Source organism: Calcarisporiella thermophila (genome assembly GCF_041956535.1).
Source record: "Calcarisporiella thermophila strain CBS 279.70 unplaced genomic scaffold VTP21scaffold_2, whole genome shotgun sequence".
Taxonomy (NCBI): Eukaryota; Fungi; Calcarisporiellomycota; class Calcarisporiellomycetes; order Calcarisporiellales; family Calcarisporiellaceae; genus Calcarisporiella; species Calcarisporiella thermophila.
The window spans coordinates 1,289,034-1,317,009 of record NW_027192192.1 but is presented as its reverse complement, the minus strand read 5'-3'; the positions used below and the strand labels follow the sequence as shown (position 1 = coordinate 1,317,009).

At 50.7% G+C, this 27,976-nt stretch overlaps 12 protein-coding genes across 12 annotated transcripts; 5 read left to right on the top strand and 7 right to left on the bottom strand.

Moving 5' to 3' along the window:
• Nucleotides 1-713: 713 nt before the first annotated feature.
• VTP21DRAFT_4665 (uncharacterized protein) lies at nt 714-2,380 on the bottom strand (the record flags this gene model as incomplete). Its single annotated transcript, XM_069395101.1, has 4 exons — nt 714-1,544; nt 1,619-1,792; nt 1,858-2,276; nt 2,368-2,380. 4 exons carry the CDS (start codon nt 2,378-2,380, stop codon nt 714-716), a joined length of 1,437 nt encoding a protein of 478 aa, XP_069256273.1.
• A 190-nt stretch (nt 2,381-2,570) lies between these two features.
• Nucleotides 2,571-3,407, top strand: VTP21DRAFT_4664 (uncharacterized protein; the record flags this gene model as incomplete). The annotated part of the gene is made up of 5 exons (XM_069395100.1): nt 2,571-2,573; nt 2,664-2,744; nt 2,810-3,003; nt 3,074-3,158; nt 3,252-3,407. The coding sequence occupies 5 exons, from the start codon at nt 2,571-2,573 to the stop codon at nt 3,405-3,407; spliced, it is 519 nt and encodes a 172-aa protein (XP_069256272.1).
• Nucleotides 3,408-3,688: 281 nt separating this feature from the next.
• Nucleotides 3,689-10,558, bottom strand: VTP21DRAFT_4663 (uncharacterized protein; the record flags this gene model as incomplete). The annotated part of the gene is made up of 6 exons (XM_069395099.1): nt 3,689-3,824; nt 3,906-4,034; nt 4,124-8,726; nt 8,803-9,421; nt 9,494-10,082; nt 10,203-10,558. 6 exons carry the CDS (start codon nt 10,556-10,558, stop codon nt 3,689-3,691), a joined length of 6,432 nt encoding a protein of 2,143 aa, XP_069256271.1.
• A 506-nt stretch (nt 10,559-11,064) lies between these two features.
• VTP21DRAFT_4662 (uncharacterized protein) lies at nt 11,065-11,992 on the top strand (the record flags this gene model as incomplete). The annotated part of the gene is made up of 2 exons (XM_069395098.1): nt 11,065-11,444; nt 11,515-11,992. The coding sequence occupies 2 exons, from the start codon at nt 11,065-11,067 to the stop codon at nt 11,990-11,992; spliced, it is 858 nt and encodes a 285-aa protein (XP_069256270.1).
• Nucleotides 11,993-12,452: 460 nt separating this feature from the next.
• VTP21DRAFT_4661 (uncharacterized protein) lies at nt 12,453-16,461 on the bottom strand (the record flags this gene model as incomplete). The annotated part of the gene is made up of 10 exons (XM_069395097.1): nt 12,453-13,078; nt 13,153-13,305; nt 13,372-14,154; nt 14,237-14,504; nt 14,569-15,171; nt 15,241-15,379; nt 15,455-15,650; nt 15,720-15,841; nt 15,901-16,067; nt 16,156-16,461. 10 exons carry the CDS (start codon nt 16,459-16,461, stop codon nt 12,453-12,455), a joined length of 3,363 nt encoding a protein of 1,120 aa, XP_069256269.1.
• Nucleotides 16,462-16,843: 382 nt separating this feature from the next.
• Nucleotides 16,844-17,325, top strand: VTP21DRAFT_4660 (60S ribosomal eL33 domain-containing protein; the record flags this gene model as incomplete). The annotated part of the gene is made up of 2 exons (XM_069395096.1): nt 16,844-17,236; nt 17,302-17,325. 2 exons carry the CDS (start codon nt 16,844-16,846, stop codon nt 17,323-17,325), a joined length of 417 nt encoding a protein of 138 aa, XP_069256268.1.
• A 1,239-nt stretch (nt 17,326-18,564) lies between these two features.
• On the bottom strand, nt 18,565-19,937 carry VTP21DRAFT_4659 (uncharacterized protein; the record flags this gene model as incomplete). The annotated part of the gene is made up of 3 exons (XM_069395094.1): nt 18,565-19,020; nt 19,103-19,380; nt 19,448-19,937. The coding sequence occupies 3 exons, from the start codon at nt 19,935-19,937 to the stop codon at nt 18,565-18,567; spliced, it is 1,224 nt and encodes a 407-aa protein (XP_069256267.1).
• Nucleotides 19,938-21,022: 1,085 nt separating this feature from the next.
• Nucleotides 21,023-21,550, top strand: VTP21DRAFT_4658 (uncharacterized protein; the record flags this gene model as incomplete). Its single annotated transcript, XM_069395093.1, has 2 exons — nt 21,023-21,349; nt 21,410-21,550. The coding sequence occupies 2 exons, from the start codon at nt 21,023-21,025 to the stop codon at nt 21,548-21,550; spliced, it is 468 nt and encodes a 155-aa protein (XP_069256266.1).
• Nucleotides 21,551-22,006: 456 nt separating this feature from the next.
• Nucleotides 22,007-22,596, top strand: VTP21DRAFT_4657 (uncharacterized protein; the record flags this gene model as incomplete). Its single annotated transcript, XM_069395092.1, has 4 exons — nt 22,007-22,111; nt 22,185-22,304; nt 22,366-22,409; nt 22,467-22,596. 4 exons carry the CDS (start codon nt 22,007-22,009, stop codon nt 22,594-22,596), a joined length of 399 nt encoding a protein of 132 aa, XP_069256265.1.
• Nucleotides 22,597-22,858: 262 nt separating this feature from the next.
• VTP21DRAFT_4656 (uncharacterized protein) lies at nt 22,859-23,488 on the bottom strand (the record flags this gene model as incomplete). The annotated part of the gene is made up of 1 exon (XM_069395091.1): nt 22,859-23,488. The coding sequence occupies one exon, from the start codon at nt 23,486-23,488 to the stop codon at nt 22,859-22,861; it is 630 nt and encodes a 209-aa protein (XP_069256264.1).
• Nucleotides 23,489-24,088: 600 nt separating this feature from the next.
• VTP21DRAFT_4655 (uncharacterized protein) lies at nt 24,089-25,748 on the bottom strand (the record flags this gene model as incomplete). Its single annotated transcript, XM_069395090.1, has 5 exons — nt 24,089-24,547; nt 24,629-24,894; nt 24,971-25,040; nt 25,115-25,615; nt 25,713-25,748. The coding sequence occupies 5 exons, from the start codon at nt 25,746-25,748 to the stop codon at nt 24,089-24,091; spliced, it is 1,332 nt and encodes a 443-aa protein (XP_069256263.1).
• Nucleotides 25,749-26,069: 321 nt separating this feature from the next.
• VTP21DRAFT_4654 (uncharacterized protein) lies at nt 26,070-27,800 on the bottom strand (the record flags this gene model as incomplete). The annotated part of the gene is made up of 2 exons (XM_069395089.1): nt 26,070-26,475; nt 26,560-27,800. 2 exons carry the CDS (start codon nt 27,798-27,800, stop codon nt 26,070-26,072), a joined length of 1,647 nt encoding a protein of 548 aa, XP_069256262.1.
• Between the last annotated feature and the right edge of the window lie 176 nt (nt 27,801-27,976).

Genomic DNA, 27,976 nt, shown 5'->3' with positions numbered 1-27,976 from the left:
GAATGAACAAAATGAAAAAGAAAAAAACTTGGGAAAGAAAATGAAAATAGAAGAGAGGATGGAGCCGCCTAAGTATATTTAATTAGTCGATGCTCTATTAATTCAGCCAACCTCTGACAAACAGAGAGGGTAAGCTCACTATTTACACAATTTGCTCCTAATGGCAGGCACGGCACAGGGTCCTGCACATATTAACCTTTTTAGCAGAAACTCGACCAGCACTGATGCTGGCCAGTAATAAGCACGGGCCACCCAACATTTCTCGCCACTGCAAATGGGAAATGGGAGAGGGGAATTGAATAAATGAATTTCAATCAAGAGTTGCGGGCCGCCATTGGCCGCAAAGGGCAATCTCATTTACAGTGGCAAATTGATATTTTATCTTCCAGCGCTGGGCGTGCAAGCTCGCTAGTAGGTGCGGAGCGGCCGTACTGCAAAGGCACTCTACCCCACCAAAAGGAATTCTCGGAGAGATGCTTCATGCGCGCATGGGAGAGTGGAAAGATGGGAGATGAACGACAAGCGTCATGGTATTGCAAATTAAGAAAAAGGTACAGAAGTATTAGGGTAAATAAAAAAAAATATAAAAGAGAAGAAATAAAGCAACATCGTGTATATAAACTTTGCGTATATCGTTGAAATAAAAAAAAAAACTAAGAAAAGAAAAACCAAAAAAAAAAACAAAAGTCTAGAGCATCTACAAAGGAGGGAGTTTAGGGTTTTGCGGCCAGAAGGAGTGAATGCTGACCTCCACCCGAGATTTTGAGAAGCTGATAATCGATGATCCGCTTTCCGCGCACAAGACATGGCGTGACCTCGTCCTCTTCCTTGCCCGTACCCAGAGCACCGCTTTCGCCGAATCCCCAGGCATAGAGTTCGTTCCCTTTTGTCAGGGCAAGATTGTGGTTGCTTCCGCAGGCAATCTGCACGATCTCGGGGAGATCAGGAATCTTGGCGGGCACGGCGACCGCCTGTTTGAAGCTTCCCTCGTTGGTATTTTCGTTCAGTTGGGCCAGCATGGTGGTGGGAAGACCGAGCTGGGACGAGTCAGCACGCCCGAAGGAGAAGAGTTCTCCGCTGTCCAACAGCGCTAATGAGTGGTGTTCGCCCGCGGATACTTGCTTGACGCGCTTTCCACGTAAGCCCTCCACAAGCGTGGGCGCCTTTACCACGGGCTCTTCTCCCTCGGACCCCGCCAGAATGCCACACTGATAGAAGTTGTTGAGGCCCCAGGCGAAGAGCTGTCCCTCTTTGTTCACCGCAAAGGAGTGGTAGGATCCGGACGCGATATGGACAATATCTTGGAGGGGAAGGGGCTGGGGGAAAAGGTGCTCCTTCACCTGGTCCTCGGGGACCAATTTTCCAAGCTGGTACTGCTGGCCATTGCCCCATCCATACACCCGGCCGGAGGCGGACAGCGCCAGCACATGGTCAACCCCCGCCGCAAGCTCCACGATAGTCTCGTGGAGCAGCCCATCGATCCGCGTAGGCGATTTGGCAAGGGGGATATCCCTGCTGAATCCAATGTCCTTGCCGTCGTTATTCTATAAGCAGGTTTAGATCACATGAGTCGGTGGATGTGGCGAACAATGCTTAATGAATGGTCGCGGATGCCTACCCTGAACACTCCCCACCCATAGACTTGGCCTTGATCGGTGAGTGCAAGCGAGACGTTGTCTCCTCCCACCACCCGAACAATCTTAACCTCATCGAGGCCTTCAACAGGCGCCGGCTCGTACTCATCGCCACTGCGGCCAAGCACAAACTTATCATTGCAGCCCCAAGAAATAACCTAAAAGGCGAAGCATTCTGGTCACACATCGCATTAGCCAGGTAACAAGGGAAGGAGTGGCTTACCTTCCCCTCATTGGTCACCGCCAGGCAGTGAAGGCCACCAGCCGTGATTTCGACGATGTTGTCCAGCGCAGGCAGAGGGAAGGGCGCTTTCACCGTCGTCCTCTCGTCACCCAAGCCCAGCTGCCCACAGTCGCCATTTCCAAATACACAAGCCGTGCCAACGACCGTCGACATTCCCGGAAGCACATTAAGGGGCTCTGGCTTCTTACTTGAGAGAGCGAACCGAGCTTGAGCGCGTTTTTCACGCCGCCGCTGGCGATTTCGGCGCTTTTTGGCTTCTAGCTTGGAGGGAACGTGGGTGCGTGGTTTGGCTTCAGGGCGAGTGCGTTTTGCGGGCTGGGAGTCCATGCCTTCATCCTCGGCGCGCCGCTTCTTCGACTTGGCAGGGACGGCATTCGCCGCATGGGGCACAGCTTCGACTATAGGGGATGGAAAGCAACATGGATGAAGGTTAAAAGGGACACTTCAAGGGGGCTATCCAAAAGCATTCAGGGGGGGAATTGAGCTGACCTGATGGTGGCATTCTCGATACACTGTCCGTTATACAACGGAAAATCAAATAAGAAAATTGGAATAGGGCAAACCAATTTCGGTTGAAAATAAACAAATATGTGACTGCGTTTCCTCCGCATTGCGGGGACTTGATTGCCCTCACACTTTCCCTTCTCGCTAATTCGCATCCTTTGACGGAAAAAGACAAGTCAGCAGCAGTCATGGTACCCATCATTCGCGTTTTAAAATGGGGCATATAGTTTGCCCATGTCCTCATTGTCCTCTCTTTTTTTTCTATGTTTTGCATGCACTAGGCAAATACATCTGCAAAAAAGATTGCGATTAAGAACAAGAAGACGCTGGAGAATCTACAGCGCGGATTCCTGATCGTTAACGTAACGTTTCTCTGTCTTGGATGGGGCCTAGCCTTCCTCTTAATGTCTTTGCATTTTCAGAACAGGCCGTCTACGTTCTAGTCCGCGTCATTTTCTTCTGGAGCTCTTTCAGCACGCGGCACTGGATCGGGTATTTGTCCACGCTGGGGCTCTCCCTGTTCCTCTACCGCCAGCTCTACCAGATGGGCAACCCAACCTATGCTTCCGACGGGCAGCTCGTAAGAAGCGGGGAGGATCTGAGCGCCGAGGGATTGACTGCGTAAGTCGACAGTCCAGCACCCGAACCATGGCCAATGCTAACCCAAAAGATGACGCGATCCGCTCTATAGGTATATTTTCGACATCATCTACATTACGTGGTTCGTCCACCTGGCGTCCATTCTCTCGGATAAGTTTTGGTACACATATCTAGCGGTACGGCCTAATGGGATCCATTTCCTCATTGTCAAATCCCCCTCCGCACCTATTGATCTCTAATTTTATCTTGTCTTCCTTGAATGGTAACAGATCCCGTGCTATGCCGTCTACAAGGCATGGGGATACCTTTCGCCGTTCCTCTTCGGCCGTTCTGGCGCCGATCAAGGTCAGGGCGAGCCGGCCCAGTCCAAGCGGCAACAGAAGCTTCAGAAGCGACAAGAAATGGGCCATGTAAAATACCGATAACGGAATAGGCCCTTCGCTCTCGAAGAGCTCTCCTTGAGAACCCTTGAACACCATGGAAATAAATTGTAACGAAAACCTTGTTAAATAAAAAAAAGTCAGAAACTTTTATTTTTTTTTAAAAAAAAATGAGGTTTTCATAATCAATGCGTGAGAAATAAGAAAAGCTAAAATTAAAGAGGTAGAAGAAAAGTACGAAAAAAAAATAAGCACAAAGACATGCAGAAATTTTGGTCCTCCCTCCCCCCTCCATCCCTTCAATAAAGTTCCAGCGGCGCCATAGGTTATAGGGTCGTCCACCCGCCAAGGTCGTAGCTTTGTTCAATCTTGCGAGCGACCTGCACAGGAATACCGTGCTGGAGCCAGAGTTTACGTACCTCGTCATACCTCCGCAGATTGAGGAATTGGGGTCGTCCTCTCCTAATAAAAAATATCAAGCATACCCAGCGTTAGTCGCAGGTTAGGGGGAGGGGGAATCCCGTCTCCTAAGGCCCAACCCACCTTAAACCAAGGTCCACCTCTCCGTGCAAATCCAAGTAGGGCGGGTTCATGAAACAGCCGTTGTGGTGGTGCAACAACAACAACGCGCACTTCTTCACCAGGAAATAGAGCCCTACTTCGCCTCCACATCTATGCGGGGGCATCAAGAGAGAGAAGGAAAGAGAAGCAGAGGTGAGCACGAATTCCAAAGCCCAACCACACAGCCGGCTTCCACTTACGTCTTCATATGTATATTACATTCGCCCTCCCTTTCGTTGGAGCAGCAGAAGCTCTGGCTGCACACAAACGTGCCGCAGAAGAGGCACAGCGCCGGATCCGGCGGCCGCCAGTTGCAGTTCTTGCACACGCGCTTCAGACTCTCGTCGAAGAGGGTGTCCAGCCGATAGGGCAGGCCCACCAGCTGATAGATGGCCGGGTAGTGGAGCGAGATGGGCTCCGGCTTCCCGACCGCGAGGGGGCTTCCCGCGGCGCCTGCGCCGACCTGTTGCTGGCGATACCGCAAGAGGTGTCGGCACCATCCCTCGATGATCGTGGCCATCGTCGAGCCGTCGGGGGTCCCGGTGGAGGATGGGGGACGGGCGCCGGTGGCCACGCGGATCCCGGCACACAGCTCGTGCAGCGTGGGCAGATTGAGGTACCGACACAGCCGATCGTATTCCGTCTCGTCGGTGGAGATGCCGACCTCGCGCGCCCGCGGAAACTGGATCCCAAAGCGCGCATGCATCAGGATCACCAGGCGGCGGAGAAAAGGCAGCGTGGTGGAGCGCACAAGCCTCACATACGCACCGAGGGGTGCGGAGAAGAAGCGGCCCACGGTCTCCTCGCCATGCCCGCACTGCCGGAGCAGCCATGCGATGAACTCCCTCAGCCGGTCCGTGGGCTCATTCTCGCGCGCCCCACGCCGCTCCGCCGCCACCTGGAACTGCCGTGTCCGCTCGTCCCGGAGCCACGCGTGCCCGGCGATCACGGACTCTGCGATCCCGACCAGCGAGCGAACGACCTCGGCGGCGTAGCAGAGGCGAATGAGGTGGTGCGGGGCCACGTTGGAGAAGGGGTTGGTGGTGACTTCCGAGAGCACCTGGAACGGATCCTCCAGCAACAGGGGCGCAAGCTCGCCGTACATCATGCTCGATGAGGTGTCGGTGTGGTCGCGGGGCCACGGCCGCTCCACCAGGATTTGGCGGAGGCGGCGGGTGAGGAGGCGTTTCAGGGACAGGGCGCGCCGCTCCTTGCGGGCCATCATTCCCAGGTAGGTGGCGATCGACTGCGCCAGCACGCGATGGAGGGTGGTGATCTGCTGGCTGAGCCCGTCCACCACGGTGCCAGAGCCGCCCTCCCCGCCGGCCGTGGGGACCCCCATGCCGCGCTGGGCAGCCTCGTTGCAGGAGATGGTGTAGCCGAACAGATCCCACAGGAGCTCCGCCGACTTCGCCCCGCTATCGTTGCGCAGGCGATTCTGCTTGGCCTTGGGGTGCAGCTCGAAGAGCACGGCGGCCAGCCGCACGTACATTTTACGCACGGTCTGCGTGTCGGCGGGGTTGACCAGCAAGGCGGTCGGCTCGGAGGGGTGCAGACTGGGGTTGGTCTGGGAGGGCAACGAGGACGGGTGATCGGAGCGCTGGTCGTCCAGGATGCTCGAGAAGAACTCGTCGTAGAGGTCGGCAGAGCTGCTGTTGAGAAGGTTGCCCGACGGCCGCAGAAAGTCCTGGAGAATCTGCGGGAATTGCGCGACGGCTTGCCGGAACCGTGCGGGATACGCGCTGCGAGCCCTCCGCCCAATGGGCAGAAGCTCCTCCGGTTCGCTGGGGGAGCTCGCCGTTTCGCTCGCTGCGTCCCCACCCTGCTGGCCGTTTCGGAAGAGGGTGCGCCCCGTCGACAGTGGCCACGGGTCGATCTCGCCCGTGGACACCCCACGCCAGACCACGTCCTCCAGCTCGTCAATGAGCGTCCCAAGCTGAAGCTCGATGCACTCGCGCAGCTCGGTGTCCGGGAACAACACGCCCGGGTAGGTTTCATGCACCCCTCGCCAAACGATGGGCAGAATCACGTTGCCGAGCGACTTGCACAGCGGGCAAATGAACTCCATGCGCTCAATGTCCTCGGGGTGGTTGCGGGTGGGCTGCGCCCCATGGCGCTGCTCCAACGACGCATAGTAGGTCTCAAAGCAGCGGATGTGCATGAAATGCCCACAGCTCGAGGAATAGGTGCCGGACCAATGCGAGTCGGCCGGGAAGCCCTTGCACTGCAGGCGGCTTTGGCTTGGTGGCACGCCTCCCGCGGAGGAGCCGGTGGGGGGCGCCATAGAGCCCACGGAAAGGTTCGAGGGTGTGTGGGCAGAGGCCTCTGCCGAAGCTCCTATGCCCTGTGGAGCCGCGGCCACGTCCAAGTGCTCCGACACGTGCAACGCTTCACTCACAAAGTCCGCATCCTCCAAGGGCATTTGGCGGAGCACGTTCGAGGGCTGGATGAGCCCAAGCATCCCGTACAGCTCGCCAGGTTTTGCCTCCTCCTTGCATACAATGCAGGTGCCCGATGGGAATAGCCAGAGCACCTCCTCTTCCGAGTGCTCGTCCCCTTCGGCCTTTACCTTGGACTCGGAATACAACTCGAGGGTGTCGTCTGCGTACTCATCGTCCTCGTAGAGATCCTCGTGCTTCTCAAGGAAGCTCTGCTGCGCCTGGTGAAACTGCTGCATAATCCGTGCCTGGCGTTCGCGTGCCTCTTGCTTTTTCCGCTCCTGCTCCGTCAGCTCGGTCTGGGAGGGGCGGTGGGCCGAGGCTGAGGCGGCGGCCAGCGCTCGGCGGAAATCGCCAATGAGCTCCTTGGCGAGGGCGGGGCCCACCTCTTCGAGTCGGTCGAGGATCCAGTGCACCTTCGGATGCAGTTCCTTGTAGGTGGCATCCGATGCGCAGCGTAATAGCAATGTGAGCAGGCTGATGTGGTGGCGCTCGATGTCCTGGACCACCGAGAATCTCTCCATGGTGGCGTGGCGTGCGAACCCCTCCATGCCGCTCTCGCCAGCCTCCACCTCCATCCCCTCTTGGCCCCCCGTTCTAGTATGCCAGTGTTTCGATGCTTTGTTGTTCTCGTCCAAAAGTGCAATCACACACAAATGCAATGCTTCGTCAATGAGGGTGTCGTTTGTGATTTTGGTGTCGTCCATGGCATTCCAAAGTGCATAAAAAATAATCTGCGTCATGGTTTTAGAGTGCAAAGCCTCGCCAATATTTACAAAGGGGCCCACGTCGATCTTGGTGAGCCGGGGGAGAAGAAGCGGGGTCGCGTCTGGATACTTCTTCTTCAGCCGCTTCTTGAGAATCTCCTCCGACTCCTCGCGGTTGTTGCGCGTGTAGTGCACAAAGTAGGGGTTCACCTCGTCATAGTATTGATCACGCAGCTCGTAGGTGCCGTGGTCGGACATGCCGTCGGGCGGTTTGAAGTTGGCGAGCTGCGTTAGGATCTCATCGAAGCGTGGGTTCTCATTCAGGCGTTCGGGGATGCGGCGGGTCAGCTCCGAGTACGCAATCGGTTGAATGCACAGTCCGTGAATGATTTCGCGCCGGATCTCCTCCTCCGCAGACATACCGATCGCCTTGGCGCGCTCGCTCATGCATATGATAAGGAGGAGCAGCAACTCTTCCGCAAGGAAAACGGTCTGCGCATGGTCGTAGAGGCGGTGCTCGCGGTGTCCGCTGAACCATGAGACTAGATCGAATCGGTCGAGTAGCGACACGAGCAAAACGTCTGGATCCAGCACCGTGAATGCAATCTGCAGCAAATAGATGTCCGTGTCGTATGTGTTCTCGCGCAGAGATACATCCCGATAGTGGTGTGCTTGGCTACGAATGCCATACCCGTTTCGCACCCACAGTGTTGAGCGAATCTGCGCGAGCAGCACGAGCACCTGGATTGGATAATCTACCACCATGAGCAGTTTGTCCTCCACAGGCCGGCGGAGGGCCATTTCTTGCCCAAGCTCCTCCGTGTCCTCCTGAGGTAGCTCCGCAAAACTCAGCACCAGATCCCGGAAAGTTTCCCACCCAAACGCGCGCAGCTTCGCGTCGTCTAGCAGGCTGACGTTCTCAAGGAGTTCGGCCAGGAACCAGTGCAATGGATGGTGGAAGGACACGGGCTGCGAAGCCACGCTAAACTTCACCACCTTGAAGTTTCCAGCATGCATGGCCACCGTGTGGAAGCCAGGTTGCTCGGAGGCTGCTTGCCCCATGAGACGCATGCCCGCCCAGCCCGAGAGTTTCTGGAGCACTCGACGGATTGTGTTGCTCAACACTTCGGTGTTCATTGTAAAGCACTCTGCAAAGTGCCTGCACGAGCGAGATAGCTGTAGCGTCAGATTAAAGGCGTGCACCCATGTCTCCGACTCGTATTCCACGTGCTGGTCCGATGCGCGCACATTGGGGTTCATTCCCTGGAAGAGGGTCAACAGATCAAGATACTGCGAGAGGTAGTAACGATTGCGGGGGATAATGCCGCGCACCGCATCGGTTGACACGAGGTATCTTAGATCGTGGAAGATGTGGAAGTAGCGGCAATTTTTGAACGCTCGAGAGTCGCAGTTGATTTGTGCATTCGGTGGGACCGGGCGGTGGACATCGGCGATCGAAATGACGTTGTCTCTCGTGAAGTACATTTGCAGAATGGCAAACACAACGGAGAGGAAGTCGTGATCACTCACGAGCATATACGCAACCGTGGGTACAGTGAAGAGCTGCACAGAGAAGAGCATCACGGAATGCTCCATTTCGCGATCACGAAGCAAGAAGTGATTGGCGAGGGTCCCATAGTTGCGGGCAAATCGAATGCCTATGTAAAAAGCCATCCATGAGGTCAAAGGATACCCCCACCTTAGAGCAAAGAACAGAATGAAAAGCAACCGTACCCATAATCTTCTTATATTCAGGGCTCACTACTAGTGTGCCGATGTACAGCTCGCGCAGTATACCCCGCGCCTCTTTCCACAACCGGAGGTCGTACGTTAGCAGCCAGTCTATTCGGAGGGTTAATCTTGGATCTTCGCAGGAGCGAATGGATCCCGTGTCCAGCACCGACAATACACCCGATTGAGTCGGTTCTTCAGGGACTCCGCTCTCAGTATTATTATCGACCACCATCGGATTGAAGTCGTCCTCATTAGCCGACTCGTCCATGTCTTCGTCCTCTTCATCCCCAGACATATCCCTGCCTTCGTGATCATCCCATCCCTCGGGCCCCATCTCGCCAATTGTAATCATACATGAGGTATCTACGGTATCCCACTCACGACAAAGCTCCTCACACAGTATCTGTCGAAAGGCCTCCGCGGAGCCCGGCACATTTGAAAAGAATCGGTGCTTGCCGCAGGAGAGCATCCGTAGCCAGTCGATGAGCAGGCCAGACATCTGCTCGCGGAAGGTATCACGCGCGGCGCGAACGGTGACTGCCAGCCCAACCGAAGAGATCGAGTTTGCTATTTGAACAAGGCGCGGGAGATCGTTGGAGATCTCGACTATCTCGCGACCCTATATTTCAGAGGCATTAGATCTGTGTTATGCTTGCCGCTCTACAAGGGAGAGCCAATGCGCCCAGCTTACCCTCTTGTCCACATTTTCTGCTATTCTCCTCGCTACTTCCCTCTGACAGCTTGTGGCTTCCAGAAGCTGGTAGATCACCTGCTCAAACGAATGGTTTTCATCGTTCCACAGCACACAAGCATAGGTGGTTTGTTCTGGCTCGGGCTCGCCTGAGATTTTTTCAATAAACCGGCTCGATTTGTTGGCGCTACTCCTCACGGCCTCCACGGTGTTCTGCTGCGTTAAGTCATCGGGGGAGCAGGTGAGCGTTTCGAGCACAAAATCGAGTATGGTGGAGACGGTCGTGCGGATGTAGTCGATAAATTCCGAGGGGAGGGCGGCAAGCTTGGACCCATCCGTGGAAGACTGAGCAGCGGTTGCCGACGCGGGGTTGGAAAGATTAGCAGTGGCATCGTCAGAGGAATTCGAAGCATCGGGATCAGAGGAATGGTATGGGCAGTGCATAGGTATTTTCCATGCTTCCGGGTCACCACAGTCACAGCAACCGCCCGTCCCGCTATTTATTGAAATAACCGTATCGTGACCACTGTGATCTGAAGCGTAGAAACATCTGGAACACAAAACACATGTGTCATCGAGGGCGCAATTTCTAGATTTACGGAATGCCAAATAAAAAAGGTCTCTCGTTAATAATGCGGGCATAGTAGAGGGCGGAAATGTCGGCTGAATGCCAGACATAGGACGCTATGAAGCAGGAATCATCTCTCACCTACAACGGTATACTGGCTCTCCTCTCCGAAACACATGCCCGCATGCCTTGCCCTTTGCGGCCGGGGAATATTCCGGCAAATTTTCGTCGTCAGCCGGGAGATCAAAGTCTAGTTCGTGCTGCTGCTGTTGCAAAATCCCCTCGACTCCTCCCGCGTCTTCGAACCCGCGGGGAAAAAGCAAATGCATGAATTCATCCCGCCTGCCCCATAGAGATGTGTAACATTCTAGGAGGATCTCATAGCGCACTCTCTGCTGAGTGAAATCATAGTTGTAGTGAAGAGGCGCACGGCGCAGAAAGGCGGCCAGAGAATCCCTCAAGTGCTGGGGTGAGGCGTGGGCGCGTCCAGACTCCATTGCGATCACCTCACACCAACAGTAATCCAGGAAGGAAGAAAAAAAGGCAAAGGATGCTTAGAGTGATTCGCCAACAAATCTCTGCAAACAAATCCAAGCCGGGGCGAAATGACGTGTAAAAGAGTCGACGATGTTTGTGTTCTCTGAAATGCACACACCGTTGCCAGGAGAGGGTGAATACGCGGAGAACTGATTTCTTCGACAAGGTTCAAATGACGCAGACACAAAGGCAACCGCAGTCACAGATCCCAACCCGTCGTTGCTCGACTGACATCCAAAAAAGCTGCAAGGCCGGAAACCAAATCTTCATGCCGCTTCATAGAACATCGCATAAGCTGACTGCGAGGGCGGGCCGCGCCGTGATTCGATGTGGTCATCAGCGGGGGCAAAGCGGCCCAGCAGAGAGGGGAGCACCGATTAGCGCACGCCAGACAGGCCCTAGGCCCTGCTGCCATGCCAGCAAATAGAAATTGGGCTTTGACTCATTATATTTAGAGCTCCAATAAATGGCCAAAATCCCACGGCCTGTCTTCCTCACCCTTTTTTTCTCTTCCTGCCAGCGCTGCTCTGCCGCCCCTCCTCTGCTGCCAACCATGTCTACCGATCTAGCCCCCCACGCCTCCCCCGCCTACGACGACGTCCCCATCCCCAAATCCCTTGATGAGCTCGTCGGCCTGCTCCACGCTGAGCTGGTTGACGGCGGCCTCGATTCCGACAGCGTCGATGTCAACCGTGTGCAGCGGCTTATGGAAAACTACTGTTCTAACGAGACCGACTGGCACAAGTACGCCCATTTCGATCCCTACCGCTACACCCGGAACCTGGTCGACGACGGCAATGGCCACTTCAACTTGCTGGTTCTCTGCTGGGGAGCAGGGCACCAGAGGTAAGAATGCTGACTCTGCTGCTGTTTCCTGCCCTGGCATGGCCGGTACTAACCGTCAGGCGTTTGCTAGTGCCATTCACGATCACTCAGGCTCCCATTGTATTATGAAAATCCTCGATGGAGAACTCACGGAGACCCTGTACTCCTGGCCCTCTTCCCCGCAGGATTCTCATGATTACCAGGAATCAGAGGCGGACTCTGCACTCCCGTGCCCCAAATGCGGTACCACCGATTGCCCCACCGCGATCAAGAACTCCTCCTCTGAAAAAATGCGCATTGTCAATCAGACCACGTTTAAGCGCGATGGCGTTACCTACATTCACGACAAGATTGGGCTGCATCGCGTGTCCAATCCCTCCAGGGAGAAGCCCGCGGTTTCATTGCATCTGTATACGCCCAAGTTCGACACTTGCCGAACCTTCAACGAGCGTACGGGAGTAGCGCGTGCGACGAGCACAAACGTGTTCTTCTCAAAAAAGGGAGAGAAAGTCTCATATCGCAACATGCTCCAGCAATCCATCGCCCAAAACAACTCCTCTTCCTCTTAACTTAATCCATCCCCTTATTACATACATAGATTTCTATATATGATGCTTTGGAGATGTGGAGAGAACGGCTTGATATTTTTGTACATTTTTCCTTAGGCCTTTTTACTTGCGACGATGCTTTTTCTTTTTCTCTTTCTAAATGCTTTTTTTGTCTTTTTCCATGTATTTCCCCACATTTCAAGCTCCTATATGTACTCTTTCCCATTTTCTCTATAAGTATTCAACGAAATAAACAATAGCTCCGAATCAATTTCGTAGATTAACGCTAACCCATTTTTTAATGCTCTGAGCCGTTGTCTGTACTAATTCGTCAGCGGAATAGCGGACCATCGGGTAGGCTGACTTTGGCCCCCTTTCATAGAGAACTGTCACTTCAATGACCTGACAGGTATCATCCTTGTCCAAGCCCCTCCCCCCCCTCCCCTTAAAGGTTAAAAAAGGAATTTCCTCGTGCTCGAATCTATTCGCCAGGCTTCATCTGCTTTTCCCCTCTTTGGGTATCATGGGATGGCTGCATCTGTGCACCGGTACTCTCCAATTCATGGGCCGGCGGGCTGAACTCGCTCGTGCCCATCCTTTGACTTCCCTCCCCATTCGCATCGCTTTGATTCTCTTCCTCCACTGTTGGGTTTTCTTTTGCGCCACTCTCAGCCTCCTTCTTATTTCGGAGAGCGATATATCTCGCCAATCGTTCCTCCTTGGAAGGGTCGTCCATCAGTGTAGCTAGGCAAGCTGCAGCACGAAGAGCGCTCATATCCCCCCGCCTGCTCAACGCATTTAGTGCATGCTGCACGCTTCCGGTCGCCCCACTTGCCAAATAACACTTTGCTGCCTGCTCATAGTGGCCCTTATCTTCCAATACTCCTGCCCACTCCACTAGTAATTCACCAACTAGCGCATCTGCGTCAGGAACCCGTAATTTTGCAAGGGCGATCGCCTCGCGGTAAAGCCCTTCTTGTCTGTAGACAGCTACTGCAGAGATTGGGTCAGAACAGGCAAGAAAGCACATCGCGGAGAGATGCGGATCAGTGCGTTTGAGCCGCTCTGCCAATTTACGCATTTGCACCACCCAAACGTCACGACCAGCTAATGAAAAAAAAAGGTAGATCGAGGTTGAGAGATTGATTTCTGTTGCGTCATGGATGAAATCTGTGATTTACCTAGAGGACTAAATGCAAGTTTTACCCAATCTTGGAGCGTGGGAGTACTCTCCGCCTCAGATGTATTCAGCATGCCGGCGACATTACCGCGCCACAACTCGAGGGGAATGGCCAGATTCAAGGGAGAAGAGACCGTACTTTCATGATTCTTTGCTGTATTGTTAAGGATTAAAGGTCAAGGGTTGAGACCGAGTATTCCAGAGGATCGGGTAGTCATACCTTCAGTGTCGACAAGACGGTAAATATCCTGGGTCTCACCGAAGACCAAATCCACCACTGCAGGAGCTTTTCTCTCGCCATCGCCATTCATATCTCCAGAACTTTTCTCCAAACTCAACTTCTCGCTCACTTGCGCTTCTTGGCCATCCTTCCCTGCGCCCGACTCCTCGCCCATTGCAGCCAACCTCTCAACCTTTTCAATTACTTGACTCACATCCACACATTTTCCCATTAGTTTCTCTCCTATCAAGAAACATTCCTCTTGCATTCTTCGGCGGGGACTGGCCATGAAAGCGGAGGTGCTCAATGGAAATAGATTCGCTTTTGTTTTCTTTCCTCGCTTCTTCCTATCACCCCCCGTTTTGATATTTGTTTCCGAAACTAACCTGACACTCTCTTTGCCTTCGTTTCCACCCAGAGAGTTGGCAGTAGATTCGAACTCCGTCACCACCACCTTATTATCCTCCTCGCTGGGAGGGGATGGCTCCTGGGGTCTATAGGGATGCCGACTAATTCTCCATCCGAACACAACCTGATCATCCCCACCGGTCCATATGACATCCTCGTCCAATACGTTCCAGGCCGCGCACAGAATCCGGTTCTCGTGGCCACGAAATTGGGCTAACCGTGAGCCATCGATGATATTCCAGACGACGGCAAACCCATCAAAAGAGGTGGTTAAGATGTGTAGGGGATTGGAGGGCCGAAAGACGATATCAGTTAAGCCATTTTTATGAGCTTTAAAAAAGCGAAAACAGGAGCTGGTAGGTATGGGTAGAGCCGCTGAAAGTGAGAGAGGTTAGAGCGAGGGTTAGATTTATGGGAAAATGAGGGTTGGCGGGATTAAAGAGCAAGTGCGGTTTACCCGTATCATGGCTGCACACACTGGTATCTGTCAAATTGTGGATCCCTAACATTCCATCATCTGCACCCGATGCTAGCCAGTATCCCTCCGAGGTGTCACACCACCGCAGCCGATTAATCAGCCTCGTATGCCCGTTGAACCAATACAAGAACTTAAGCGCTGGCAAGGAGTAGACTTCAATAGATCCATCAGCGTTACCAATCGCCACATGGGTACCGCGGGGATGAGCGATCACCTCAGTACGTTGCACTGCTTTTGAAGTCTTGCCCTATCAGTAAAGTCGCTATAAATCTCGAAAAAAAAAACGCCCATCGTATTATTAAACCTCCTACCCTTACAACATTGGCCCAACCGGGATTGGACTTCTCGATTAGTTGGTCCAAATCCACGGGCGCCTTGTTCGGCTTGGCTGGATCGCTAATAAATACAACGCCTCCACCGCAGGAATAAAGAACTAGCTCTTCTTCGTTTGCATTCCCCCCATGATTTTCAGGGCTGCTCTCTTTTGCCTCGCCTATCCCAGCCTCCTCCCCATTCCTTCTCTCTGGCTCGGCCACTTGGGGCCGGCGGCCCCAACACAGTGCGTACACTTTATCGCGATGCCAACCCTTCATTCCTACCAATTTTCCTCCCGACCCTCCACTGTAGCAATCTCCTACTCCAATCCCGCCTATATCGGTCGAGTACGCGATAATTCCCTCGCGAGTTGGGTGCCATGCCACTCGCGTAACCTTGGCTTTCAGCCCTTTCCATAACGAGATAGAGGAGTAAGGATTTGCTGAGGAGGTATGATTCCAGATACGGAGCGTGTTATCGCCCAAGCCGAGGGCAAGCTGGGAGGGGTCGGGTTGAGAGAGGGAAAGGGAATAGACGTGGCCCCCCAGAGCTGAGAGGAGAAGTAGAGGTTTGCGAGTCGCAGCATCCCATAAAGCGATCTTGGCAGTGAAATTCAGCGAGTTAATTCAATGAAAAGAGCTGGTAAAAAATGAAGAGCCCCACTCTACCTGTCGATCCATCGAGATGGTGATGAGTTGCTTCCCTCCCTCGGTCATTAATATTTTAAATATACATCTCGAATGGGCCTCGCCGAATTTTTCTGGCTTTTCTCTTCTTGCATTGATATTCCAACTAAGCAAATCACCCCTAAGATTAGCGAGAAAAAAAAATAGAAATAAGGGTAACTTTGTGAATTGCTTCAGGATTTAAAAAGGAACTCACATATAAGAGCTGGAGAACAAGATGTTCGGGTTGGAGAGCGACCACGTGGTAGTAACCCAGAGGCGGGACTTTTGTTGCTCAGTGTAATGCCCTTTTGCTTTGGGTAGTGAAAAATTATGCAATTCCTTTTCTTCTGGAACATCCCATATTCTTATCGTTTTGTCACGGGCTCCGGAGGAGAGATAGGGCACTCTTGCTAAGAATGAACAGCACCGATAAACTATTTCAATACATCGCATGCCTCAGAAGCGATATCAACACTCACCTTCTGAGATTGGGGGTTGCCAGCTGAGTGAATGAATTTCATCGTCATGACCTTGAAGTTGATACAGCGCTGAGATTTCTTCCATTTTTGCCTTAAGAATAGCAATGGTTCCGTTCTGATATCTAGTAGATGCAGTATATTCAGCTTTAGGGCTCAAGTTGAATTACTGTTTGTCGCTTACCCAACTGCAACCATATCAGAAAAAGCGGCGAGGCAGTATACTGCTGACGAAAGAAACGAGAATTTGGTATATTTAGCGGTATCAATGTCGAGAAGAAACAGTTGACCATTTTTGTCGCCCGAGATAAGCGTCGTATCGTTTATCCAAGTAATGGCAAGAACTTCACTCTAAAAAACATATTTGTTAAGGCGGTCAGTTTGGAACACGTACGTCGATTAGTTGATAGGGTCAAAGAACAGTCTGAATTCGAAATACCTTGTGCAAATCAACCACCCCTAGTGAATGCATTTTCTCCAGAGACCAAACACGAACCATTTGGTCGGTGCCAGCAGAGGCACATTTCTTCCCATCCGGTGCAATGGCCACTCCATTGATCCGCTGCGTATGGCCCAATAAACGTCCCCTATAGATGAGGGTTCGCGAATCTAATAAATAGAGCAAACTGCGTGCGGCATAGACGAAGAGATTCAGCGCTGGGGAATAGTCGCAGAGTTGTGCAGAATACCAATTCGGGGATGGAGGGAAGACAAAGTCTTGGTCATTTTCACTGCTGCTTGACATGAGGTGAAGATGTGTTGAGCAGAACCAGGTTTATGGAAGGAGTTGGGTGGCCAAAATAACAAGAATGTGTGGCTTGGACTCCCCTACTTGGCCTCGAGTTGCACTTTATCAAAAGAAATCCATCAAAATTTTTGGACCTCCTTTTTTTCTTTTTCTCTAAACGCTTCGAGAACCGAAGATATATCAGAGGAACTAATGGCTCAACCTGTTCGGTGAGTAATCTGCTCCGTTAGCTGATGGAAGATGAGGAGATGATGGATGGATTCGATGGATGGGTCGGTTGCTTTGGAGTATCAATGTTGTTTGGAGGGAATCTATCCGAGGAGATGGGTTGAGAATGATGGACACTTTCTTAAATCCAAAGAATTCGATGGAATTAGCAATGCTGGTTCCGTCCATAAGTGGAATAGAGATGGAGATAAAATCCAATACAATCGATGCATGCATTCTTTCGACTCCCCATGATTCACTAATGGAAGTCCTTTTTAATAGTCTGTATGCTAAGGGCCGTGCTCTCGGCTTCAAGCGTGCCAAGCGCAACCAATCGCCAAACACCTCCCTTGTCCAGATCGAGAACTGCAAGACCCCCACAGATGCTCAGTTCTACCTTGGCAAGCGCGTTGCATACGTCTATCGGGCGAAGCGTGAGGTGAACGGCTCAAAGATCCGCGTGATCTGGGGACGTGTTACACGGACCCATGGTACCTCCGGCGTGGTGAAGGCCAAGTTCAGGTCGAATCTTCCTCCCCGCGCATTTGGTGCCTCTGTCCGCGTCGTAAGTGGCTCTCTGCCTTTTGTAGCTTTGAATTGGCCACTGATTCTCTTCCTTATTTCTTGCAGATGCTCTACCCCTCCAACATCTAAACTGAAGACCTATTTTATTAAATCCAATAAAAAAATATTCCTCTTAATGACATGTCACATTTGATGTTGAATTGAAATGATAAAATAGTTGAATCCTAGATTCACTAATTTAGTTTGAATCATATATATTTTAAATAACAGGCTGTCCCACACATAAGTTTGAATTGAAGAAAAGTTGCTTTAAATAAGATATGCTTTATTGATTGAATATAAAGGTATGGAGTGATAGAGGAACCTAAGCAATATAATGAAGGATTAGCATGCGACTTGACAAGGGGACGGAAATAAACATAAAAAAAAAGGTGATCATAACGTATTTTTCTCGCTTATAAATAAAAAGCGTGGATTGACAGATTGAATTGGACATAAAGTACTAATCATTTCCAAGAATGACATAATCAACGAATTAAAAAGATATATTACCTGCTATCACTGCACTTCAGCTTTGAGGAGATAATCTACGATGGAAAAGTTAAAACGGTAAGCCACTTGATAACAGCATTGATATTTTGAATAAAAGAAGAAGCCAATGAATATCAGGACTTCTTAGAGGTTTATTGTTCTCCATTGGCCCCGAAGGCCTAAACAATAAGTCAAAGTATCATCATAAATAATAATAAACTGGAAAGACAAGCTTACCGTGAAGAACGGGGATGTGATATGCAGAAAGCAGGAAGACGAGAGAAGGTAAGGGAAAAAAAAAAAAAAAAAAAAAAAGAAAACGAAAAAAAAAGAAAATATAATCAGTAAAAGAAAAATAACTTAGTGTTTACGCTTTTATAATGCGTTGTCTGAATTTCAAATTATCACTTTGCAGTCACAGTTGTGAGATTAGAGGTATAGGCCTAAGAAGCAATATCCAAATGCAATAGCAGGATCGACCAGAGCATTTAGCCCTAAGTTTCACGGCCAGGTACCAATGCTGGTCTCGACTAACTCTCCATTCAATTGACTTGGAAACCATATTGTCCATTTGCTGTAAAATCTTCTGTAGCAGCACTCTCTCCTCACCCAAACCGTAGATCGGAAGAGGTTCCATTTCCTACACTATATTTGTTTTATATTATATGGGCGCGTTTTTTATGTTGCTCATATATAAGAAGTGCTGATTCATCTCTACTCTCTTTTGTTTTTTGGTTTCACCAAGAACTGTTCGATTCCAAGTTTTTAGGGTTTTTCTGGACAAAAAAAAAAAGGCCATCCAGTCTCTGCTCACTTGCGATGGGAGCAATATGAAGTTTATTCATGGCTCTCTTCTTTTTCGGCTGCCATTTCTGCATTGATTGCCGATGGGATTGTCCCTTGCAATGCCCGCCGATACACATAGCTCTGCGCAGCCATCTGAGACGCTAGCTTTACGCAGTCCGCCATCCTTTCCTCCACCCACTCATTACTCTCATACGACAATTTCAGCCATTCGGCTGGGATCGTCTGTGAATAGCTCTTGATCCGGATGTTGTACTGTGGGTCATGGACCAGGACGAAGAAAAAGAGACAGGCGTCCGCCTCCTGCGATGGCATGGAGGCATCGAAGATGGGGGGGGATATACACGGCTGAAGCGCCAGGAAAACAGGGTTATGCCGAATCGGGAGTCTTGTTACCTCGTCCAGGCTCTGGAGGTCCTCTCCGGTGAGGGGACGTTGAGGATTTTGCAGCTGATCAGTATAAGCTTTATTCAGCTTCTCAATATTGGCCTAAAGGCGGTTGAAAGAGGACGGCACGCCCAAACTCTGGTTAACATTTTTCTATGGCCAAATAGAGCCCTGCATGCCTTACCTCTGCCAGGCGAAGAGCCTCATCCAATCCCGAGCACGCATGCAGCTCTGTTGTTCCCTCACCTTGATGCGAGTCCTCCTCTTCGTTCCCCTTTCGTATAATGATATTGCTGTCCTCTAGTGAGAGATCCAGCACACGCGAAAACTCCCTATACACTAGCTCCTCCACACCCTCATATTGCATATCCGTTCCGATCCATAGTTCAATCGCTTCGTGCTCCACGATCGGGGGCGCAATGGTTTCCAGAAACTCACTTGTAAACTTCTGTAAGTTGGACCCTAAACATGGCAATATAACAAATGGTCAAGTCGATGAGATTCAAGTGCTTCCTCATCATCCCCCTACCGAGTTTGCCAATGGATTCCTTATTCACGATGGATCGCACTCGTTCTTCCAGGAGACGAGCAGTCCCGCCATCGGACAGACTCTTCTTAACGGATGACTCAACAACAGATTGCGTGGTTTTTATGGCGGTGTTGGCGGTGCTCCAGATGTTGTTTCCCCATGAAAGCCAGGTATTGGAATCCGATTTTTCCCTTTGTTTCTCCATTTGCTTTGCCTTGGTATCCGCTGGCTGTGATGGATTCGCAGCGGGCTTCGGGTCAACATCGATGGGTATCGTTTCGGTTGCAGAAGGGGCGGATGGTGCATCTGGGGCTGGTTTGCGTTCTGTGGTCGCGTCTAATTCATCCAAGAAGCTGAGGATCGCGTTTGTGTCTGCATTGGGAGTATTTGCCGATTCGAGCTCGGAAGGATGTCGATCTGAGTTTAGATCTAAAGAGTCGAGAAACTGTAGTACATCATCGCGTGTCTTTGTGTCTTCTTGGGAAGACATCTCTGGATAAATGGGACGATGGGTGAGCGATGCAATTGTGTCTTCTTAACGCTTAAAATCGATCCCAAAAATGTAAAATCCGGAAGGCTGATTCGGAATCGATTCTGAATTGACCGAAGCAAACGGTCATGTGGATCGCGGATCGAGCCGGTGTTCGGCTCATCAGATTCGTATCAAGGAGCCCGTGTATCGTTGCCTCCTGCGAGCTTGAAAATCTCCCTCTCGATGTTTCAAAATTAACTCTTTTTTTTTTCCCTCGCACTAATTTATCCGGACTCAACGAGGTTTCCCGTTGCTTTCAAAAAGATCTGCGCAATAACTTTCTGCCAAGTGGCTCCCTATTCCTCCTTCAATGAGCCTAACTTGTGCCGGAAGAGCTCCAAAGGAGCATTGAGCGGTTTGAGACCGCTCCCGTTGCAATCATAGCATGTGATCTAGCTAACAATAAGGCGCCGCCAGAAGAATATCGTTCTGAGCCCTCGGAATGCCGTTGGATAGGAACCCGGGGCGTCGGTGTAAGCTTATCTTTGTATTTTTGTTCTTTTGTTAATGCCCGGTGCCTAATCGAAACTCTCGTCAATCGGCCGACCTTAATATTAAATTAAGATGTAACGAAATCCGCGCCCTCCTATTTGCGGGCGTGGTTGCCACCCGGCCCCTGACTGGGCCGATTTCACCTTGAGGGCGAATGCGCCCACTTCCTGTGGTCGATTAAGGCCCATGCCCGTGGTCGAATTCGGGTAAAAAACCCTTGTCAGCCCGCCAATGCAGAAGGTTACTAAGCAGGTTCTGGACTTTGGTGTTGGGAAATTTTCCAGCACAGAACCCGGAGCATAAGCCGAGAGAGATTTTCTCTTTGCCTCGCTTGCTCTTTCTCCTCCTTCCATCTCTTCCATTGTCTTCTCCCCTCATTGCCCCCTTCCTTTCTCGCTCTCTCTTCTCTCTTGTCCCCTCGTTTCCCTCAGTGTCTTGGCACTCCCCACGCCTCTTTGCATTGCGACCCGTGATTCTCTCAGGCCTCCTCTCCCACCCTTTCTCTCCCCTATCCATTACACACTGATATTCCCCTCCATTCGGTCCATCCAATGCAATCTCATCCCCACTTGCGCGTGCTTCTTGTGGACGACAACATCACAAATCTACGTCTTCTCAATCGCATTCTTCAGAAACACTTCTCCCATCTCTTTCTCACTATAGTCCCGCTGACATCGGGCGTTTCCGCCCTCGAGCAACTGCAGGAGGTCGAGTTTGATCTCATATTGCTCGACATTGACATGCCCGTACTCGATGGAGTACAAACCACCAAGCACATCAGGAGCGGCCAGTGTGGCAAAAATCGGGAAATCCCAATCATTGCGGTGACCACCAATGACGATGCAGAACAACAATTGGTGTACTATCGGGTTGGAATGGTAAGTCCCCGCCGACATTCTTATGACATGGATGAACTGCCTAATGCTCTCCTGGATTAGAATGGTTGCGTTGGCAAGCCTATCAATGTAACACTACTTGGAAAGGCCATTGAGGAGGCTCTGACCGCGAGTCGGGGCACTAGGAGCTGGCCCGGCATCCCTCCCGCTTCAGACGGCACACTAGTCACGTCCTCAAGCTGACAGAGCCCGCTATTACAAAGCTGTGCATGTATATATGTGTATATATATTTTCTTGTTATCTCTCCAGATTAAAAAGACGGCCGCATATCTAACTATGGATGGAGTTGGCTTCCTTGTTGTAACCTCTATTGAATGAATTATATTCAAAGCTATACACTACATTCTTATTTTTGATTGCAATTGCTACGCTATATTTTTTTTTTTTTTAATTATTTCTCTGACAAATAAACTTCTGAGTGGCTCTTCGGTGTTATTTTGTTTTCTGGTCTATATCTCCTGATAAGTATAACTTACAATCGCTCGATTTACTTGGCTATCCTCGAAATTATCCGTTCGGGATATGATTATTAAGACACTTTTTTGATTCCGTTTTGCCGCCAATATAAATTGGTTAGGGGAGAGAGGGAGAGGGGGTTCGAAGTTTATTTATCCCTTCGGCTCCCCCCTTAGTACTGTATGCTTCGTCCCAGCCTGCGACTCCATCAGCAGCTTCGTTGGAAAATGTCCTCTTCACAACCCAAGCATGATAACTTTTCAATCCATGGAAACCAAGTAGACGAGGTGAATGCGAGCATGACTTGCTTTTTACTTTGACATTTGACATCATTCAATCAATTGGATCTATATCATCAAGGTGGTCGACATCCCATTGTCGGTGGTGAATCGCCCAATCCCGTCGATTCTCGATGATGAGAAAGTGAAGGAGATGAAAAAGGTGATAGAAGCAGGAAAGGCGGAGAAGCTGACGCCTGTGGTGAGTGCTATGATCCTCGATTTTCCAAGTCGGCACACCTAATCACCTTAATTGCTCACAGGATATCCATCACGTTAAGCACAATGGGAATGACTACTATTTTGCGTAAGTGTCTCGTCTATCTGCCCGCTCTTCTCAGCTAACTTTCTTCTCCTCCTAAAGTTTCGGCGGCTGCCATCGCTGGGCTGCTCATAAGGAAATGGGCAAGAACACTATTCGGGCCAAGCTGATAAACACACCGCCCTCTATGATTAACACTTATCTTGGATCCTCCTCCCCATTCAAGGAATAGCACCCCCAGCACCCTCTATAATTTCTGTAAATAGCTTGTCAGAGTTCGAAATCGAATAGAGATTTTCATTATATTTATTATTAAGAAAAAGTGTCTTTGCGCAGATTGCACCACACCCAGAGCAATCAAAAGGGGTCATATTCATCACGGTTTCTTCGAAATACATTAGCAAAGAAAAAAAACGTAAAATACAGATAGGCGTGAAAAGGAGGAAAACAAAATCAAAATGTAAAGAAATGGTGAATATCATAGGATGCAAATGCTATGCCCTCTCTCCAAAGATTTCATCGTAGCTGGGTGGGGAACCACTTGGCACCGCATGGGGTCCCTGCTCTTCCCCCCCATCCTTATTTAAAGAGGTCTCGTCGTCCTCCTGCACCGTCAGCAATGCTAGGCCTTCCTCCTCGCCTCGAGCGGGATCGGCCCCCCTTGAATTGGGTTGCTGCGCTGGTGTCCCCGAGTCCGTTCGCCTCCCCAATCCTGAGCTGACCACCCAGCGTTCTGTCATGCCGATTCGCCGCCACCGATCCAACCACAAGGCGATCCGACTCCGTCCCCTGCTCTCTCCTTCCTCGATGTCATTTTCGGCTGCACGAAGAGAGCAGTACTCTTCTATTGTGTACACGTACAGGACATAGCCAAAGAATGAGACGAACAGGATGAGAAATCCGATCCCAAACATCATAAGGCGGGCCCGAGCTTCGGGAGTGGGTTTCCATACAGGTTCGTCGATGTCCGCATCGCCTTCATCATCGCTCATGACCACGGTGGGGGTTGGGAGAGGAGGAAACGACCCGGACTGCGCGGCACATAGAGAGCAGAGGATGAGGAGTGTAGAGAGAAGATGGAGGGAGGAAAAAGAGGGGAAGTGGAGACGAAGAGAGCTTAACATTGGAGTTGAAATCGTAAAGTCCCACCTAGGAAAACCCGAGCTAATTAAGGGGAGTAGTAAGACTAGAGGAGAGCAAGGGCGATCTTCTTTCTCTAGGGCACAATCAGATAAATATAGAGGGAAAGATATGCCAAGAACAAGATGCTAATGATATACAATGCCGATGATATAGGGATGGCTTGAAGGCAAGGTGGAGAGAAAAAGGAGGAGACGTACCCAATTGCAGAAGTGGAAAATCGCGAATGATTTGTGTAACAATGATCTAAATTGCGCCAATAAAGTTGCACCTGGAGATTTGAATAAGCGTCCAAGACCCAAACGGATCGAACCTCACCTGATGGGCTTGGGAGGTTGTCTTTGTTTCGTTTGGCCAAGGTTGAAGAGTCCCATCCTCCCCCTCCCCCTCCCCCTCCCCAAGAACCAACATTGCCTATAATGAGGGGGCTCCCTATTTCAAAGCACCCAACCGTCGCCCAGTGCTCTTCCGTAGTTGGATTCGATGGCCACCTCCAATTCCAATATGGACAAGATAGGGAGTTGCATTTATTTACAAAGGAGATGAAGGCAAGCGCGCTATATACAAGGTTGTGATCGCCATTTTCAACAAGGCACAGCGTCGATCGCCGCCTGCATCCACCTCAGGGTCAGCGCCATCTCCGCCGTGAATCCATCCTCACTCGCGAGCTCGTCTGCCAGTGTTTCCACTCCTATCGACCCATACTCCCGCAACACGTCCCAATCTTCCTCACATAGCCCCGTGATGCCGTACCTCGTATGTGCATCGAGATAAGATCTTAAGAGCATCGAGAGGTACCCGAGGAACCATTCGGCTCGGTCTCCCTTCTCCCGGTCCAGATCCCCGGACTTTCTGGAGGCTCGTTTGCCCTTGCGTGCCTTATCTCGCGAGCGCGGGTGTGCATGGAAGTGCGCAAGGATGATTCGTTCGAGCGTGACGGGTGCCGAGTCATTGATAAGTGAAGACGAGACTCCGGGATAGAGGCAGCGGTGTCGGAACACCATGTCCAGTAGCTGGTATCGAAAAATGTGGGAGACAATCGTCTACATTCAATGGGGAGGGAGAGGGGAGATAAGGGGGGTTAAGCCAGGGTCGCCAGCAGAGATGCAGAAATGTCAATGCACCTGAAGAAAAAGATAGGATTGCTCCAGTGACAAGCCATTGAGCCGCGTGGTCGATTCGTGCAATAGCGTCTGCGACGGATTCTTCTCCAGTCGCAACCAGATCACCAGTAAATGGGTAAAGCGTTGAGCGATGCGCGCGCATTCCGGGTAGGGCTTTTCACGCTCGAATATGCTGAATATGCAGTCTAATGCGGGTTTGATATCGACACGAGCTCCAAAAAATCCGCGGGCAAAAACGCGTCCTAAGAGGGACTTGGAGCGAGTTTCTAGTGTAAGATGCACGGGAGAGAAAAGCGAGTTGGCCTAGTTGTTTCACCGATAGCGCTTCATGCTTCGACCTACCTTGGTTTGCGCGTAGATCGGTTTCCAGCAAGGTCACGATATGGTCCATAAATAATCTATATCGGGCCGCCTGCCAAAAAGGAGAATCGTCATACATCATAGAAGGATGAAAAAGGATCGGTTTTAGCAAATTCTGAACCGTACCGGCTCTTCATCTCCGCATGACTTGATAAAGATGCTTTTCAGAAACTCCCAGAAGCTCGAGTGGTCTTGTAAAAGGACCTTGTCTATTTTCTCCGGCTCTATCCATAGTTTTCGCAAACTCATAGCACCCTGCGAATCCATGATATGCTGCAATACTCGAAAAAGTAGGATCCCGGAGCCTTCATCCTCAGCCTCAAGCCCGGCTCGCACCAGTTGCGCTAAAAAATGGGCGGGAATGCTACTGTTTGGAGTGATGAGAGTTTCGAGGAGCTCAAGTGCAGACGTGACATCTCCTTCTTCCAAACGATCCTCAACAAGGGCCTGGCATCGTGGACTAAGCACTGAGGCAGCACCATGGATAGGAGGAGGAGGAGGGAAGGTCGCCGTGAAAAACTCGTAAATCTCAACGAGCTCTGGTCGGGTACTCAAGATCTGCTTCACAGGCTCCCAAATGCCATGTTCATCACAGAGTTTGGACAAAACAAGGTATGAAGGGGTGAACTAAAGGAGCGTAAGAAGGGGATGGGGAGGGGAGAAGAGGAATACAAATTGTAATAAAATCCTGAGTTGATTTGTTGGTTTATTTTCCTCAACTTACATCTCGAACTTGATAATCTACAATTCGCTCCTGCATGGATGGTTATTTAATATCTTTATGTTTTGCGGTTCAGTTTTTCGTGGCAGAAAAGTATTTGTGGCTCAGATTAACTAGCTCATTAATTAAAGTAAAAAAGGGGAATGGCCCTACAATGTCCTATATCCTAAGAAAGCCCGACTAGAGGAAGAAATAACACATAAAAAAAAATCTTACATACAATTCAATCAACACAAGGGAGTAAATAGGGCTCGAATCTGGTAAAAATACTGTCCATCATGTAATTATTTTAAAGTCACTGAGCTATGAGAGAACGAATAAGCCACTTTCATGTGTAATAACCTAAAACTCTCTGATTTTTTACACCGTGCCATGGTGCACCGCCGTACCGTTCACGCGTCGCTGGTGGGACTGCACTACAAAATCATATTGCACTTCATTCGACAGTTCCTCCAGCGTCTTGCCTTTTGTCTCCGGAATCAGTGCCAGAGTGATTAGGAAGCCCACGAACATTAGACATCCAAACGCAATGAACAGTTTGTCAATAAGGGACGCGAAACCGAAATGCACATGCGTGTGACTGATGCCAACCTGCACGAAAATCGCGGCTAGTTTGCCCGATGTGGCAGAGATGCCGTAGCACAAGCAACGATAGCGAGTGGGGAAGATTTCGCTGGGGATAATAAAGGTGGTGGCGTTGGGTCCAAAGTTATAGAAGAACTGAACAAGGATAAAGAGAAATAGAAAGACGATCACATTCACGGAACTAGATTCGAGCGTGAAAAAAAAAAGAAGGATCAGTTTCGAAACAAAAGGTAGAGAAATAAATAGAAAAACAACGGACTCTTACCTTAAAAAAGTGAACAGAGCACCCATGATGATATAAATGACGGCAAGCATGCCAAACCCTATTAGCTGAATCGTCCTGCGGCCCAATTTATCCATGGTGAACACGGCCGTCCAATATCCGGGAATGCCCCCCAGAAGACAAATGATAATATTTCCAAGCGAGGTGTAGTACAGAGTGTTGGTGACATTCTCCCCCGTGGTGAACCCGACCGCCTCCAGCAGTAGGCTGCTGTTAAGGCTGAGGCCATAGAACGTGACATCAAGTAAAAGCCATGAGACCGCCGTACCAAGAAAGATCTTCCCATTCTTCCACTGCCTAAAGTAGGCGACAAAGTCGGACAAAGACGCCTTGGGCAGCTGGGTCTGTTCGTGGAGATCTGCCTCGTCATAGTCGCCCGCCGCGGTCCCCCGTGCCAAGAAGGCGGTCGCGTCTTTGGCCCCCTTTGTAACTCTCCCCTCGACATCCATTGTAAACCGAGGAGTCTCGGGGATGGTGAAACGAAAGTAGATGGAGGCGACAGCAGGGATGGCCCCCAGGCCTATTAGGAGGCGCCAGCACATCTCAAGCGAGGCCGGGTCGGGGGGCGTGGCGCTCAATCCCTCGTGATAAATGAAGAGTAGGGTGATGGAGACGATGGAGGCGGCAAGGATTCCGAACCCTTGCATGACGAACACAGCGGCGACCATGGCTCCTCTTCGACTAGCTGTGGCAAACTCGGAGGTGATGATGGCCGAGAGGGGATAGTCGCCTCCGATCCCAATGCCAAGCACCACTCTCCAGAAAGCAATCGCCGCCCAGATGGGTAGGGTCAAGGAGCTTCCGGACAGGCTTTGGCCAAGGGTAGCAATGATAATCAGCAGGATTTCGATGCCATATACTTTTTTACGCCCCGCGTGGTCTGCCAACCACCCAAACATGATCTGCCCGAGGACCACGCCAAGCAGGGCCGACATCTTTACAACGATGTCCAGGGAGGTGGGGAGATTGTGGGTGGAAAAGTACGTCCACGCCAAGAGGACACCCACGAGATCGATAATGAAGAGGCTGTAGGAGTCGGTGAAGAAGCCCATCCCCAGGATAATGCATGCTCGGAGGTGATACCACCCGAAGCGGGAGTTGTCTATTTCAGCGAGCGCCGCCCGGCGGCGCTCATCGAGGTCAACGAATGAACACTCATGAATGTAGTACGATCCGCTGGAATGATCAGAGTGAGGTAAGTTTTTGTCAGTGAGCCTTGACATTGGGAGAGGGGAGAGGAGAGAAAAACTAAACAAAGCAAAAAAAAGGTAATGAGTGGAAGTAGTCTAAGGATATCTGTGGGTCCTTTCTTGTTCACGAAAATATAAGCAGTGCAAAAAAAAAAAAAAAAACCTTCCTACAGCACATATACTGCAGGAAACCCAGAAGAGCGGTAAGT